The 12,480-nt window shown below is 38.3% G+C and overlaps 1 protein-coding gene across 1 annotated transcript; it reads right to left on the minus strand.

Annotated features, from left to right (window-relative positions):
• Window positions 1–5,458: 5,458 nt before the first annotated feature.
• On the minus strand, window positions 5,459–11,700 carry LOC140243065 (uncharacterized). Its single transcript, XM_072322802.1, has 6 exons — window positions 11,654–11,700; window positions 10,831–10,959; window positions 9,808–10,028; window positions 8,400–8,480; window positions 7,165–7,381; window positions 5,459–5,827 (listed from the first exon to the last, which is right to left on the minus strand). The coding sequence occupies exons 2-6, from the start codon at window positions 10,856–10,858 to the stop codon at window positions 5,781–5,783; spliced, it is 594 nt and encodes a 197-aa protein (XP_072178903.1). The 5' UTR covers window positions 10,859–10,959; window positions 11,654–11,700; the 3' UTR covers window positions 5,459–5,780.
• Window positions 11,701–12,480: the final 780 nt, after the last annotated feature.

Genomic DNA, 12,480 nt, shown 5'->3' on the forward strand with positions numbered 1-12,480 from the left:
AGCGTCTTCCTCTACGTCTTGAGACCTTTCCCTGCTGTTCTCGTTGGCAGATATCACATAGTTGCAACATATCTAACCGCCTCATCTGATGATTCAAGAAATCTAGAGAGCAATGCCTTTTCAATTGCGGCGAAGTTGTATGGTGTGCCGTGTTCATATTCACCCTCAATGGCACCGTTGCAAATTTAACAGCATGCTGGAAATAATGGTCACTTGATCTTGATCAAATCAAATTTGCAACGTAAAAAAAAAACACCAACATGTTCTTTTTGTGGCATTTGGCCATTTTCTCCAAATTTTGAGACATATGCCATAGAAGCATCATCAATAACATGTCTGTATGATCATCTTAGAGTGTACAAAATTATTAATTTTTGGTATCTCAATAGATAAGAGTATGGACAACCATAATTATTCTTTTTTTTTTGTAATGGTACCATTGAGGGTGAATATGACCGAACTCGGCACACAATATGAATGTGGCCGCGATGGAGAAGGCAAAAACACATCCAACCCCTTTGTGTATGATAGTCCTTCTGAGCTCATCAATATCTAATCGAGGAAGGTGGCCAGTGAGGCAACGACGCAATTTCTCCTAACAACACTTGAACGAGGGTAGAAAAGACGGACTGAGTTTCAAGATGAATGTGCAGCTGACAGTTCCAGGTTCCTGAAGTCAGTTCCCAAAATCAAAATGTTAAACTTTGCCTCAGAAAACGCAGAGATCTAAAACAACAGTACACAGAGTGCACGCAGCTGAAGGAGCCAGAGACGTTCCTGATCGAAACCTGCAATGTTCTATTTCAAATGAATTCTTCATTACTGGGACAGATCAGGTTCAGCGCTATAGAGGCAAGGATTTACTCGAGAGTTATTCAGTCAAGGAACAGTTTGCAAGATATATCATGTAGGAATGGAGGAAGCCCCAGTATGGACAGGTTATTGGATAGAAAATGTGGTGTGTTTCTCATGGCGCAAGCTGTGTAGAACTGAGGAATAGCAACGACCAACTGTTAGCAGATATGCCGAGACACTTGCAAGGCCATCATGAAGAATCTAATATGCAAATAAGAGGGCATTATCTTCGTTAGGTCTAGTGACACAGACGTCTTCATCATCTTGCTGTACTGTGCCAGGTCGGATGAAGGAAAAATAATTATAGACTTTGGTTCGGGCAAAAACAAAAGGTAAGTTGATGTCTCAAAAATTGCAGCAGTTCTCGAAGAGAAGCAACCTGACATTACCGATGCACATATTGGTCTCCCCGACAGGTTGCGATTTCACTTCACGTTTCTCCAGGAAAGAGAAAGTAAAACCTTATCAAAAGATGGAAAATAGTGCAACACACATCAAATCTTTCCAGTCTCTCTCAAACGAGGAAGTAGATACTCGAGCTGCCACATTCTTCATCTGCCCACTGTATGGCTTTGAAACATCGGACATAAATGATGCCAGATATTATACAATGTCTTCAAGCGAATGAGCAGTGGACATTGCCCCTTGCAAGACTGAATAAGATCATGTGCTATTTACTAATTCTCTTCCTCTCTGTGCCACAACACTTAAAAATCACATCCGAAGAGCACAGCATGTCGCCAGAATGTGGAAGAGAGCTAGCACGGCAGTCTTGTAGACTATGGGTGGAAATCTACCCAGAAGCACTTTGAGCCAGACTGGTATCAAGGAAGTGCAGTCCCCTCATCTCTCGAAGGCTCATCGTTCACTCCTTCAGATAATGCAAACCGAGACGATGAGGAATCCGAAGTGACATGGAGTGAGCAAAGCGATGAGAGTGATGAAAGCGATGAGAGTGATGGAAGTGATGGACTCTTGGTCGTAATGATGCAAATACTGTTTGCCCATGTACAAGATTAAGATATTGCCTGGTTCCTGTACTCTCTTCCATAAAATAACTAGAAGCTTTAAGTGAAGAACATTATAATATTCTGACGATATATAAAATTTTTTGTGCGCATTACGAACATTAATCTCCAACATGTGTCCAATAATGCTTTGTTTCAAAGTTTATTTTTTGTGTTGCAAAGGTTCAGATCACAGAGGGCGCTACCCTAAATGGTGGAAGGGTTATACTTTTTAATGTTTGAACAGACTAGACTTATCTCAAATCACAAGAAGGGCTGGATGTAGATTTTTACAACCGTTAGACAAGATTGAGATATTTATAGAGAGTATTAACAACTATCTTTTAGAAAGTGTTAAAAATGTAGGTGTCATTTTCTCTAAAACAGCGACGTCGACAATGATTGCCATGAATATATTCACCATCAGGAGCATCATCACATAGAAAATGGGCAAATAGATGGTAAATACATACTCCAAAATAGTTGGATACCAAATAAAATATATCTAGGACACTCTTAGAAGCCGAAACTGACATATTAATAGTGATCATTCAACTCAAACTGTCTCAAAAATTTGGAAAAAGGGCCAACCGGAAGTGACGTCATACATTGCGTGATTTTGGCGGGAAGGCCAACGATGAGACCCGGCAGCAATGCATTTTTGTGATGTCCAGGGTCCATGTAAACTTCCTATGAGGTCAGTTGCTTGTCCGCTTTTCGGTTGAATAAACCTCCTGGGCCCCCGGTCTATTAATTAGTTCATACCTGATATGAGCACCACTCTTTTCTTCCCTATAAAACGCAGGGGCGGATCCAGGAATTCAGTAAAGGGGGAGGGGGTACAAAAAAACAGTTCTGTTGCAACTTCCAGGTTTAATCAGCTGACAAGCAAAAGAAAAAAAAAGAAAAAAAAAGGGCTTCCGCACGATTTTCCGTTTCTCGTGCCACTTCCGGGTTTCATCGGTTGGGCTTCAGCGCAATTTTCTGGTGCCACTGCAATTGGCCGACAAAGATGGTTTGTTTAAAAAATAAATAGATAAATGGGGGGGGGGGCGAGAGTTGGCACTCGCGCCCCCTTCCATTTTTCTTTTTTATTCTTTTCTTTAAAAAAAAAAGGGGGGGAGCGCACCCTGTGCGATCCCTTCCGGTCCGCCACTGCAACAATTGATCCAGGGGCGGATCCAGGAATTCCGTAAAAGGGGGGGGGGGGGACTTTACAAAATTAAAGGGGGGGGGGGGGGCGCAAGCACCCGGTGCGCCCCCTCTGGATCTGCCAATGTCGACCCCTGTCTCCCACCTCCAGTCTCCATTATTATTAGTGCATCCTCAGCTTCCAGCTCACCGCAGCCTTTCCACTGTAACTACATTATTTATGTGAAACGCACTCACTGTTGCTTCCCCTTTTCTCTCTCCTCTTTCTAGGGTCTTCTTTTGCCGAAGAATAGTCATCTCAAGGCTTACTCATGGTGTTACCACATACCCCTGTTCATTTACATCACCGTGCAAACTTTCATAAAGCAGGTACAGGCTTACAAAAACTAGCTATTGTTAAGTTATGGTAATGATGATGATAATAACAGTAATGGTGATAATGATGATAATACTTATACTACTAATAATAATCATAATAATAATAGTAATAATGACAATATTTCTTCTGCTACTTATATTATTTATTTATTATTATCATTATTATTATCATTATCATTATTATTATCATTATCATTATTATCATTATTATCATCATTATTATCATTATTATCATTATTATCATTATTATCATTATTATCATTATTATCATTATTATCATTATTATCATTATTATTATTATTATTATTATTATTATTATTATTATTATTATTATTATTATTATTATTATATACACGCACACACACATCCATAATACACTCGCCAAAACATAAGCAATGACGGATGACATGAATGTTATCATGTTGAGCATGCACGCCTGGCAGAAAGCCAATGCGCATTTTTGCAGATGATTTTGTTCGACCCCCCAACTCAGGACAATGTATATGTTTCTGACAGACACTCCACTCATCTGCTGCATTTTCCCTCGTATTGCACATGAAGGACGGAAAAAGTTGCATGGTTTAGAGGAAAGTTTCTTGTTCTACGTTTCTACGTCCGATATCGGCGCTCTCACCCGTATGTATCCACCTCCGAAACACTTCTGTTCAGAGTCTGCACTATAGACACGTCCGAGGATGTGGATCTCGAGACGTCAATAACATTTTTTTTTAATGCACTTGATATTGTGAGATAATTTGTGAAATTTGAAATAAAATTTTGATTGAATTGAATTGAACTGAATTGAATTGAAAAATTCGATTGAATTGAATTGAGTCCACTCTGTGAGTGGCAAAATTTATAACTTTGATGAGAGTTTATTTCATGCTGTTGGGGCTATCTTCCTAGTCAAGCGATATGTGTGTGAAGATGTTTCCCCCGCATTTCAATTAGTTTCTTAACGTTTCACTCGGAATGTTTCCTCTGTCAATCCCTTCAATATGAAATTTCTTTATACCCTGTATGTTTATTTCGACGTCTTCTTACTATGTTTTGTGAATTCTATGTGCATTAATTTTGCGTATAATATACCGACACTACTTTTTTTTAATACTATTGCTGCAATGTTTGCACTATGAAAGAGCACTTGACTAACCGCTTTCAGAAAGCAAGGGGAATCTATATTACTACCCTTATGTCAGTATCAAGTTGATGGAATGTGTAATTTTCATGAAAATGGATTTTTGTGGAATTCCCTTTATATTTTCTTTATATTGTTGTCCACACATGACGCCATAACCTCTATAGTAGTCTCTTCATCCAACGGTTCCAACACCAAAACTTTAAAAAGTCATAACTTTTGCATCGATTGTCCGATTTTCCTCAAACTTTCACTGATATTTTCTACTAAAGTTGATGCTTTCACTCAATTCACATTTCTCTTTGGGTTTGGGTCTCCTTTGATACGTGTAATTTACCCACAAAACAGTGCGAATGATTGTTGTGTGGATCCTTTACAATGGCTTGATAACAATCACTATAAGAAACATTCTTGTAGTCGCTGTCACACTTCCTACGAAAACTATGCATCACTGACAATTTAAACAAATTAAATGACAATGCTATTCAAGTGAACATTAACTGCATTGGACATGCTTTAATTCAGTATGAAATATGCTGTTCATTGCGTACATCATCATCATCACAAGAATATGAAAAGATTATTTCAACATATAACACTTCTTTCAAATTGCAAGTGATATTTGTCATTATATTCCCCTTAAAATTTCTCGGACGTGTGCATCCGAGGGGACCGCACAGGTGAAAAGTCAACAATTGTGTTGTGTTTCTACAAGTACAATAATTTCATTAAATCAATATCCATTCAACACTGCCGAGCATGCCAATAAAATGCTGTTAACTAAAGATGCTAATGAAAACAGGAGAGAAAGACGCAAAAGGCCCGAAAATATCTGACACATCCATAAAACTATTAAACACTCAAACTGTTCACATTTGCCTACCCATTTCAGTCCACAAGTGAAAAGAAAAAAAAAAAAAAAAAGAGAGAGAGAGAAATGCATCTTTCAGCACGACTAACCACAATACCTTTAGTATGTGTCTATGATTGTGATAATGATACATTATCGTCTATGGTGTGTTCATAATTTGATTTTTTTTTTTCAATCATGTTCTCGATTGATGTTCCCTGTTATAAAACAATCTTTAGATGGGATTCCTGAAACATCATGAACCTGACACACATATCTGAGTACCAAGTAATCTCGAGAAAGACAGAGGGTATAATTAAGTCGAGGATTTGTGCCTAAGCTTTAGTGGGCATTTAATTCTACTTGATATTTTTCTTTCGGATCGTCCCATCATCGGGGTCTAAGGGTCGACGCAGATGGTGGCCGAGTTGTCTCCTGGAATGTCACCTGTGAAATCAAGACGGAAAAGAATTCTATAATAATGCAAGGCAGCTAAAGATGACAGGAAGAGTTTTCTTCAAATTCATGAAATTCTTCCGTCGAGATGTTTTCATTGCAACTGATTGACAAATTGCCCTGCATCGACGTAAAATTTACACATGTACGTCGATGCAGGGCAATTCGTCAATCAGTTTCAAAGAGTTTTCTTTTGGTTCAAATTTCCTTCATATTTCTAGTTGCCATCTAGTTCAGTTTGTATAATATCTTTTATAGATTGTCATCCATTCTCATTGACCTCTATACTAAAGTCTTGGTCTCTCTCATCGTCTTCATTCCATTCCTATTCAGGATGTGTTCTTCCATTACTGTCCATTGCACCCCACATCCGAATCTTTCGTTCAATATTCTGACTTGGGTAGATTCACCCCAGCTAGTTGGTTTTGGAGAAATAGGTTCTATTACATTTCGGCCTCCTCCATTCCTTTTACCTCCATTGCTAACTTTGATTCAATACCGTTCCGTCATGTCATGTAGAGCGCTTCTGATGCTTAGTTATGCAACAAATCAGAATATTGACATCTGAAACATCGTATGAAAAATTGCCGACCAATAGCTACAAAGACGACCCTACTTTCTACATTTTACTTCCCCAGAGAAATTTGTTCGTATGAAATCAGACAGCCTGGAGAAAGAAACCAGTAAAACCACAATTTTGAGAAAAATTAAAACTTCAAGACCGTTCCGTCAATTTGACACTCTATATTTGATAACTATTTTAAAGGGTAAATGAAATCACAATTTTGAGAAAAATTAAAACATCAAGACCGTTCCATCAATTTGACACTTTATATTTGATAACTATATCAAAGGGTAAATGACCCATGATATAACCTATGGAACTGTGGTTTTGGTAGCTTGCCTTCTAGGTCTTTTAAATACCAACTTCATCTGTACTGGTGGGTGCGTGATTACAGAGTGATATCAGTTATTATGATAAAAATAATCTTCGACAGAGGCATGCAGAATGACATATATACACTACGTACATCTCACGTCGAGGAGTTCGGTGTATGTCCATTCAATGTAATGGAACAAAATAATTGTCACACTTTTGCCAATACAACAAGTAGGCCTACTATATTTTTTTTAATATTATCATAATCTTAATTCATTTCATTCATAACTTTAGATATTCAAATTTCGTGTAATGATTAAGTACACTATTTGCATAGATGTAACGGTATGTTTGTTTTCCATGTGAGTGTAATTCCATCTTTTTCTGAGTTGATGCGACATGAAAAGAAAGCGTGAAAATAATGATTATTCCATCGCCAAACTCTCACCGTGCTCGCGCTCAATGTTGTTGCAGATGTCCGTGTATCGTTTGGTGCCGACCAGCCGGTTGAAGGCGTCGTCCCACCAGCGGACGAAGTCGCTGTTGCGCTTCGTCGTCATCATGCTCTCGGCCGTCACAACGCAGTAGTTGGGGAACGCGTCAGTGGTGAGGCGCATGAGGGAGGTCTCGAGTTGTGGGAGCACCATGGAGAAAACGACCGTCACCTGGAAGAAAAAGCAATAACCCTTTGTTTGTGTGTACATAACTGTCATGCTATATGCAATGACATGGTCAGTGATGACATAGACCAATCCGGTTTGAAAAATCCTGTTCGGCCATAAGGGGGGGGGGGGGGGGGGTTCCAACATAAGAAGAAAGGATGATTCAGTGGGTTATGCAATGAGTTAGGTGCACAGCTCTGTCAGTGCATAAACCAACTATTGTTATGGACGAAACACTGAAGCCCCAAGTTACGGGTGATAATAATAGACATTAGCATAAAATCCAGCACCCAAACCGAATCGGTCTATACTCATCACTCTCGTGGCTCGTGGCTCTCGAGTTAGAGATTGCATGGGAGATCAGGAATTGGCCGGGGAATTGGAATCCTGCATGGCGTTGAAGGCTACTTAGAACGCTTCTCTTCACCAGCAGGGAGGTGCAATGACACCCTCTATACATAAACTCATTAAATGCATGACTCTCCTTCATCATACAGAATGACCCGTGCTGTGACGGTCGATTGATGGCTAGTCGCTGCTCTCTATAGGCGCTTTTAATTTGCTGCACTAACTGATTCACATTTTGTCTGTTTGTGAAGTTAATTTCATTCTAGTCCTGAAATTTGCACGAAGCTGCTCAAATCTCACTCAGAGATGTCCTTAAAGACTATACGCTTTTAACACTAAAGCAAATATTCAAATAAGAATGACGCGCCTCTTAAATTAACAACAACAAGCATTTCGCATGTGAGATATTCTAGTGTGTCCGGCCTGCAAAATAGATGGTGTTTTTTTTTTTTTTTTATGGGTATTAACCCTCGTCAACCACACATGATTAGTTTTAGCAGGCTTATACAGCTTAGGTTTTATTTATTTAATTGTTCATTAGTTCTTCTTTTATATTTAGTGTAATGTCTCTAGTACGAATAAGTGAGCACGGCTGATGGGCTGGCTCAGTTATCTCTACGTGTGGGCCAGTGTGAACTCGAAACAAACGAATGCGAGCATTTCTTGTTCTCACCCTGCCGTCGTTGAGGGCGGCGATCAAATCATCCGGCGTCTGAAGATGTACGATGTTCGAAGCCGCGATCTGGTCAGCTCCCTGCGTGCAAGCAGAAATAAAGACAACTTTAAAGATAAGAAAACGATAACGACAAATTCACAACAATCTGTCCGAAAACATAAATTTCTGAGTATTAAACTAAACAAATCAATGTACAACACAGATTGACCGCTGAGGCATCAGCAACAAGCCAGTTCGTAGTTCCACGTTGCGTATTGGCAGAAAAGGGTCATTATTTTTGTAGAAACAGGCAAGTTGATTTCTAAATTCAGTGAGATAATCCTCTGTGATGCGATGATTATTCAATCATGCAGTCCTTATAACTGTTGCTTGTCAGCACATCCACCTAACAGCAAGCCTGGTATTTGGCAGTAATATTGATAGAAAAGATTGTTAATGTAATCAATATAAACAAAACACTGAAAAGGATGCTCCCAAAATGACGGACAATGCTGGTCACCTGGTCTACGCAACTTCATTCTTTGTTTAAGTTAATATGAATACAGTGTTTTCCATGAATAGCTGTACGTTGGACAAGCTTATGCATTACGTCGCTTGGAAAGAAGTGAAGTGCCTAACCAAAAGACATTGAAAGAGAAAGAGGAAAAGACATACTCATTACGGTACCAATGAGCACATGATAATTATGAGCTAATTATAATCTTATCGATAGAGCACACACTGTCCAGGAACACTGTTAAAACAACGAATATTGAAACTCTCAATATAATGGAAAAAATAATCATGTCATGCTTCTTGTTCCAAAGAAAAATAACGTTATGCTGTATCTCCAAGAAACGTAGCGTTGCCCTTTGACCCTTGATAAATTATATTTTTTTTAAGCCTACATATTTCGTCGCTACTTTTTTTTCTTGATGAAAATAAACAGAGTTGTTCTTTTGCGTGTCGATATGAATGACTTTGTGGATCTGCATGTGTATCTGAGCCTATAAATTATTTTGGATAACATGTTCTAAGTGGTCATTCTGTTGTTACACATGATCATTAGGAATATCATTCTAGCATGTCAAAATTACGTTTACGCTGTTTTAAATCGTATAGAAATCAAATCAAATCAAATCAAATCAAATCAAATCTAAATCAAATCAAATCTAAATCAAATCAAATTTAAATCAAATCAAATTTAAATCAAATCAAATTTAAATCAAATCCAAATCAAATCCAAATCAAATCCAAATCAAATCCAAATCAAATCCAAATCAAATCCAAATCAAATCCAAATCCAAATCCAAATCCAATCCAAATCCAAATCCAAAACCAAATCCAATCCAAACCAAATCAAACCAAACCAAACCAAACCAAACCAAACCAAACCAAACCAAACCAAACCAAACCAAAATCATACCTGAACGGTCACTGTGGAGGAGGCGGCTGCATACCGAGCCAGGCAGAGCTCGTCGGCGAACCAGCCGTCCAGGAAGCCGACCTTGAGTCCTGACACACTTACTGGGTTGCTAGCAACCGATGACGGGTTTCCCTGTCTGACGTACACACCAACCCGTCGCTGCTTGGAGAACGGGCTGGTGAAACTGTACGTCAGCAGACGATCATTGGTCTGCCACCATCCTGTAGAATTCACACAGACAATGAACGATTCGGATCCATCGATATCATCAGGAGTGTAGGCCTACTCGTAATCATTCATACATCGGATGCAGATCAGGCAGGATGACAGACATGACTTGGTTGCATGTAATGTTTGCAAAGGAGCACATGCAGTTGATATATAACAGCAATACACGCACAATTTAAAATAAAAATGTTTTTTTTTTCAAGATCACCATTACAAGTTCTCATCTTTGATGGCTGTTCATTCGAGTTTTTTTTTTTGTCACTATTCAAATTAAGCTTCTTGTACATGGAAAAAAGGCCTTGAATAATTGTACTAACCGTTTCCTTCTATTACAATAACGAAAGGATCATCATATGGGATGACTGAATTAGTGTCGTTTGAATGATGTCTAAAACCCTTTCTTTAATTTCAGTCTATCAATTGAGTAAATCAGTGATAAGCTTACAAGAAGTCTTGGGCAGGGGTCTTACGAGAGCCACATCTAACTATTACTTCGTGTTCCTTAAGTTCTGAATAGAATTTTCGTTGGTTCATTAATGGTTCATGAGTCTCGACTTCCACAGATACGTGATCGTCATCAATGATGTTTAATTTAATACGCATCGAGGGTCGTTTATTCAAATCCACTCCTAACAAGTAAGCTGATTTAGGAAAACAACTCTAACAAAAATTAATCATTACTTATTCAAAGTCTGAAACCATTTGCTAGTGGCCAAGAGGGGTCGATGATCTACGTTTGGTGTCTTGGAGATAGCGCGTTGGTTTGTTTGTCTTTTAGTTTGTTTTTCAACTCACCTGTGCAGGCATCGTACCACCCTCCCATTAGACCAGGCCCTCCTCGTGGGCGCTGGCCCGCCTGGGAGTCCCAGCAGTTCTCGTAGATATCCCACACCAGCTCGCAGTTCTTGTCGGCAATATCGCAGACTTTACGTAATAAACGATAAAATATAACAAAAGGGTAAAACGTTTTCATATATTTTGTTACCCCCCACCCCCATTTATAATCCCGGGATATAATCATACGTTGTTGCTGTTTACGGGCATGCATGCATACACAGCTCTGAGAACAGTAAACGGCGATTAGCGCACTTTTGACCACAATAATCGTCATCATCATTATCGCCGTCGTCATCATTGTCATTTCGACATTATCTGCCGTTCTGTGATGACGGCAGTACTGAGAGTAATTGTAACGAACGTTTTAATTATGACAACGATGGCCACGAACGTGTATGGGTGGTGTGTGTTTTGTGTTTTTCTCACCCTGTTCCCGTGTTAGTACTCTCTGAAAACGGCAAAGACATGAAATGATTACAATATATGACCAATGAGGGTAATGACAATAGCGATACAACTAATTATCATGTATATATATATATATAATTCTATAAGAGATGACGAAGTAGAGTGGTAATGCATTTTGACAGTCCAACAGTGCTATTTATTCAGACCAAATTTTCGACGAATACATTCGTCTTCCTCAGGGTCGACAATGACAATATATAATATATATATATACATATATATATATATATATATATATATATATATATATATATATATATATATATATATAAACATGATATAATAGTGATAACGAAAGAAAGTTCAGTCTTACCGGCATCGATGACATCAACATTGTAACCTTTGATTTGGTAGGAGTCCGTGTCACTGTTAGTGCAAATTGGGGAGACGACACGTGATTCTGTTATGCCTCATATTCCGAAGATTAGAAAACAGAAATAGCATATCGCAGTTAGTTTTACACAGTTCTTTTTCGGTCCATGCAAAGGTATGATAGGTTTAGAGCAAGGCCCGCTGCAAAACCATTATGTTATAAAGTGTGTTTTTTTTTTTTCTTTTTTTTTTCTTTTTTTTTTCTCATGAGGGGACTGCATACTACAAGCTCTGCTTTTTAGCAGTCCCCTCCAATTCCAGCAATTTTGTTTCTGCCTTTACCATAATTATATAGCATTTACTGAGTTGTACTCTTTGTTGATAATTGACCTGTGTCGTTATTACATCTTGTTATGTTCATCACATTGTTGTACTGATTTCCTGACATCTGTATATACGAACAATTTATTGTATTCCTAATTATTTGTTTGCTGGAAATGAAATAAATCAACTTGAACAACTTGAACTTGAAGTGAATTGTCACGGCATTTCTGTTGTTTTTTTTTTTTTCAATCCCTGCTGAATAAAGTAGAGCCAAACATGCAGAATTGGGCAAGTTGTATCACAGGTGGATATAAATCAGTTTCAACACGTTGTTTTGTTTTTTTTTTAAACCAGTAGAAATTTCTTAAGGTGATGATAATCATAATTCCTAACAATTCTCCCACATATTATTATCAAATTTTTGTTTCATAATTTGGAAACCATAACAACTCTCTCTCAAAAGTTGTCTCTGCTCAATGACAAATCTTATTGATAACATTAAAA

This window comes from Diadema setosum, chromosome 19 (genome assembly GCF_964275005.1).
Source record: "Diadema setosum chromosome 19, eeDiaSeto1, whole genome shotgun sequence".
Taxonomy (NCBI): domain Eukaryota; kingdom Metazoa; phylum Echinodermata; class Echinoidea; order Diadematoida; family Diadematidae; genus Diadema; species Diadema setosum.

Excerpts from the sequence above, each read along its gene's own strand:
- LOC140243065 (XM_072322802.1), bottom strand. The coding sequence starts at position 10,858 with ATGGGAGGGTGGTACGATGCCTGCACAG. Across the intron at positions 10,029-10,830 it reads GTGGTACGATGCCTGCACAG|GATGGTGGCAGACCAATGAT; the intron begins GTGAGTTGAAAA and ends TGAATTCTACAG. Across the intron at positions 8,481-9,807 it reads CCTCCACAGTGACCGTTCAG|GGAGCTGACCAGATCGCGGC; the intron begins GTATGATTTTGG and ends GCTTGCACGCAG.